General features: G+C 43.7%; 1 protein-coding gene across 1 annotated transcript; it reads left to right on the top strand.

Moving 5' to 3' along the window:
• The first annotated feature begins 983 nt into the window (after nucleotides 1-983).
• LOC123111477 (cyclase-like protein 4) lies at nucleotides 984-4,379 on the top strand. The gene is made up of 6 exons (XM_044532277.1): nucleotides 984-1,502; nucleotides 1,645-1,689; nucleotides 2,306-2,378; nucleotides 3,229-3,326; nucleotides 3,556-3,626; nucleotides 3,922-4,379. Exons 1-6 carry the CDS (start codon nucleotides 998-1,000, stop codon nucleotides 4,045-4,047), a joined length of 918 nt encoding a protein of 305 aa, XP_044388212.1. The 5' UTR covers nucleotides 984-997; the 3' UTR covers nucleotides 4,048-4,379.
• Nucleotides 4,380-5,313: the final 934 nt, after the last annotated feature.

Here is a 5,313-nt window from a genome sequence, read left to right as displayed (position 1 = left end):
TCGTACGACGACCAGGATTCATTGTCGCTGCTATCATCATCATTTTTACTATCATCACCATTAGTACGATCAACACTATCGCTACCATCTCACTCACTCGTGTCCAAAAACAGATCCATAAATCCAGTTTCTTTATCCATTGAATGATCTCACAACCAACACTGCAATATTATAATAAAAAGTGATCTATCAATTTTAAATCAAATTAAATGTACTACGATCATACAGATGAGAACTTCTTATCTAACAAGTGATTTTTATTTACAGATACAATTTTTTTAACATACTAGACGGCTTACATGGCATGCACGTGCACTTCGGCCGGCCTGACGTGGCTGCGGACGGCGAGGACGTTCCCGGAGAGGTTGATCACGGAGTTGCGGGCGGCGACGGCTTCCACGTAGGCCACGTCACCACGAAGACCTGCACGGAGGCGACATCACGTACGGCGGGCGACTCCAACAACGTCCGCGCCGGCCAGATCCCGGGTGAAGACGGGGAGAATGGTCGGCGATCGGCGGGGAAAGGCGGCGATCGGCCGGACGGGTAGACGTTGGAATTGGCGGCGTGATCACGGCTAGATCGGCGGGGAAATGCGGCGATCGACGGGAAGGGCGACGATCAGCGGGGCGGGGCGACGTTTGATTGGGCCGCGTGATCAACGCAGGTCGTGGGTATTTTTTTTTCGCGCGACGGGAAGAGGGTACATGCGAGCCGGCCGTATCGGCTCGAGCCGTGCGCTCGGCTCTACCCGTATGGGCACGCCGCATACGGCGCGGGATACATTAAGCACCGTATGCCCAGAATGCCCTTATACGTTAAGAGGGGGTGTACCGAAGCTCCCTATCTGCATGTACATCCATGTCAATGTAAAATGCTCGAAGTATCTTTTGCTGAATTAACTACTCCTAGCCGTCCCAAGAGAAGATTTGGCATGATTCTTTTTCCGAAGAAGAAGACTATACAAGAAACAAGATGATGGCAAACGTCCATCTCCATGAGACCATCACCTACCAATGGTCCATACACACACACACCTTGTTCCTTTTTGACCGGCCGCATGCGTAGCAGAAGCAAACACTCCAACTCCACGGCCATGGAGCTCCTCCCCTTCCTCCTCCTGCTACTCCTGGGCGCCACCGTGGCCTCCGGCGAACCGGCGTACCCTGGCTACGGCGCCACCGACGCCGAGCCGGCGTGCGGCGTGAAGGAGGAGGCGGCGGTGCCTGTGCCGGAGAGGCGCGAGGAGTTCGACGGCGGGCGGATCCTGGACATCAGCCACTACTACCGGGAGGACATGCCGGCGTTCGAGTCGGCGGAGGGCACTCCCGGGTTCCTGCGGCTGGCCCGGTCCATGCGCAACGGCTCCGACATCGCCAACTTCTCCGAGCTCCGGCTCACGGCGCACTCCGGCACCCACGTCGACGCGCCGGGCCACGTCTTCGAACACTACTACGACGCCGGCTTCGACGTCGACACGCTCGACCTCGCCGTCCTCAACGGTACGCCGCGCGTACGCTTCTTGTTTATTGATCCTATATAAATAAATCGCTGGGTAGGTAGCTAGCAGTAGGCATGTGATTCATTAGTGTTAGTACTAATTATCGATCACAGGAATAATTTTGAACCTCTGGAGTGTTGCAGGACCAGCGCTGTTGGTTGATGTTCCAAGGGACAGCAACATAACAGGTAAACTACATAGGCCCCCACTCCACTTGCATATTTCAGGTTAATGAAGTCCGATATTCAATTAGGTTCCAGGGAGCATTTGCTCTAAAATAGTTTAGTAAATGTGAAAAAAATACAAAATATTTAGAAATACACATGTTCATGTCCAAATGTCATCTGTATTGTTTAGGGGGAAAACCCAATCATTTGGACCCGTGCAAAAAAGTGTCACATTTTGAATTTCAGGAAGTAATCTCACATGTCTGAATTTGAAGTAAAAAAATGTTACATTTTTTAATTTCAGGAAGTAACCTCACCCGGTTGACAAATTTGGTTTCAGATATTTAAATTGGCACATGTCAAATTTGTGCCCTTGTAAGACACACCAACTGGAAAGTAAAAATAGCAAGCTGTCAGGATTAAGAGCGCAAGCGAGAATAATATATATGCACACACCATTGTCTTTCATTTTGAACTGTAAAGACGATATTTCCATTTTACATCATGATCATGTAATACTGGTTCTGCCACCTCAAATTGTATTGTTTCATTCATACCGTTTCATGGACCCATGGTAGGTAATGTGTGCATGCATGTTCATGAAAAACACCCACAAAAACAATTTTTTTTCTTGCAGCTGATGTCATGGAATCCTTGCATATTCCTAAAGGTGTCCGCCGTGTACTCTTCAGAACCTTAAACACCGACAGGTAATACCACCATACTATGCATGCACACAAGAACTCGCATCACATTCATGTATACGTATGCACATCCTTTTCTAAAAGAAAATGTATATGTATGCACATACAACACATGGTGGCTTCACTATATGATGGTGATGGGACATAGTATAAAACTTAAGTAGCGTATTATGTAATTTTTAACCTTGTGATCACTGCAGATCAGAAAATTGAGGTGGATTTAACACTTGGAATTACATCTCATGTCATTTTTCTTAATAACCATGTGATCACTGCGGTCTGCCGGCCAGAAAATTTAGACCGTTCAATTCCCCCACATCCTACACTTATATAGCTGGATTTTCATGGTATGATCTTATTACTGTTTAACACTCGTTGACAATTAGTTTTTAACTTCATAGTGTCCATCTCAAAAGAACATATATATTGAGCAAAAAATCGTCTTAAACATGCAATTTTAAGAATGACAACTAAAGTACGTTACAAAAAAGATAAGCATATCCAAATATTTTCAATACTTCCCTTGCACTTATGTTGTCTATGTTGTGCGCATGAGTTAGGTAATATTAATCATGTAAATTGAATATAAAATGCATGTGATAACGCAATACGAAACAACAGAAATCTCAATATTGGTCTTTGTTTATATTTCCTTTTAGTGGATCAACCCATTTTAATTGTATATTTGATATATGATGATGGTTCATTGATTTGTTTAATGTTCCTGATACTCAATTTTTAATTGAGTGTGTATGACATTTATGGAACAAATGTATATCATATTCGAAGTGAGTTATTATTTAATAAATACAATGTAGTATAAACTTTACCAAACATCAATCTTTCCTTAATGCAGAAAGCTTATGTGGAAGAAAGAGTTTGATTCAAGTTATGTTGGCTTCATGGAGGACGGTGCTCAGTGGTTGATTGATAACACTGTCATCCAACTAGTTGGTAAGTCGAAATGTATTCATCCACTTTGTGCACAACAGTCTTTTGATTAAATTTGCAAGATATATTTTCATCAGCAATACTGTTGCTACCAATAATGTGTGGTAAATCACCATAGAGAAATGACTGATTTTAAGTTTTAAATTACTGAACATGTAATATATCTTGGTCTTAGTCTCCCATCTTCCTCACATTCTCTTCTCTAATCTTAATTAATATTTTGTTCTTGCAGGAGTTGATTACTTGTCTGTGGGAGCATATGATGAATGTATTCCAGCTCATCTAGTTTTTCTTGATAAAAGGGTAAGGGTTTAAACCCATTCGAGTGGTAAACCGGTCTCTGTGGGAACATATCTTAGGGAGGTGACATATTACATAAACCCGTTTGGTTCAAATCAATCTCATCCTCATTTGGAAGATACAAAAAGGTCATACTCAACATAAAAATTGGTTGTTCGGTAGTAACCCTTTCGCTACTTGTAATTTTCATATCTTCCAAAAAAAAAGATTGGTTTTGATATTGAGATCACTCTCTCCATGTAAAATCCCTGAAAACCAGATTGAGACTCGTTTTAAACCTGTTATCTGTTCCTTTCAGGAAGTCATCCTTGTGGAAGCATTAAACCTTGAACATGTTGCCACTGGAATATACACCTTGCATTGCTTGCCACTAAGGTTGCGCGGCGCTGAAGGTTCTCCAGCGAGATGCATCCTCATCAAGTAACAACTGTAGCATGTACTCCCTCCGTTCCAAAATAGATGATCCAACTTTGTACTAACTTTAGTATAAAGCTGAGTCATCTATTTTGGAACGGAGGGAGTATATGATATGAAATAAGAAGATATGTGTATCACGTACACGGTACATCAATATGAATTTGCAAATGGATGTGTCCAATCTCCAGTAGATAACAGATGAAACATGCTAGTCTGTAGATTTCTGCAAGTACACTTGCTTTGAATCTGGCATCTCTGTACAATGTAAAAGGTTACTAGCGACTCTGTGAATTTCAGTGTTAAATTTCAGTATGGTTGGACTCAAGCCAACCTAGGCCAGCTAACCGCATCATTTGGACTATTTACCAGTAACTTTGGATGTGCCACAGGTCTATTGGTTGCCACTTGCCAGTAAGTTACATATCAGAGGTTCCTGGCAACTACAATTGTGCCGTGACCAGCTTCCGGCGTAACTCGCTATACAAGCACAATAAAATTTACCATAGTAACCTTGGTGAAAAATGTGTCATAACGAAAGATGCTGCACTGCCTAAACTTCAGCATTTGTGACATACTGACACTGAACTGGCAGAATTCTCAGTTTGGACCATGGAAACAGTAAAAGAAAGCAACAGAGTATGCAGTTCAACAGCAGCGTAGGGCGGGAGGAGCATTGCGATTCAGAAGATCGATTGCGATGCAGTTCAACATAATAGTTTGCTTTGTAGTTTAAGTTGTGAAACATCAACGAAATGTAAAATGGTAGCTTGAACCTCTGCGTTATGTTAAAATCTCAGAATATACTGTCCCCATGGTCCAAATAAGTGATCACGCGTAATCTCGTCTGGTAACTTTCTGTTTATTTTAGAGTGAATTGCAAAAAACATCGATATTGAAGGCTAGAGTTGCAGAAATGACAAGTCTGTAGTTTTGTGCCCAAAAACACTAATTCCCAGGCTAATTTTTTGCAGAAACCACAAGTCGCTCTGTCCGGTCGTTTTAAGTGGGATTATGACAGGTGGGTCCCGCTTTTGTCGACGTGGCGTGACTGTTCATCCGTTTGGTTCGTTAGACACCGTCAGACGCCGTGCGCGGGCCGTCTCGAGCCGGAACCCATTTGACCGGTCCATCCTCGCGACTCGTTACAGGCCCACCCACCCCAACCCTCATTTGCTCGCGCTCTCAGCTCCAACTCATTCGCCGCCGTCGACCCGCCCACATCTCCGACCGCCGCCGTCGCCGCCACCGCGTCGCCATGGTTTCCTGGAGTGAG

This window comes from Triticum aestivum, chromosome 5B (genome assembly GCF_018294505.1).
Source record: "Triticum aestivum cultivar Chinese Spring chromosome 5B, IWGSC CS RefSeq v2.1, whole genome shotgun sequence".
NCBI lineage: Eukaryota > Viridiplantae > Streptophyta > Magnoliopsida > Poales > Poaceae > Triticum > Triticum aestivum.
Note: the sequence above shows the minus strand (reverse complement) of the source record. Positions and strands in the feature narration are given on the sequence as shown.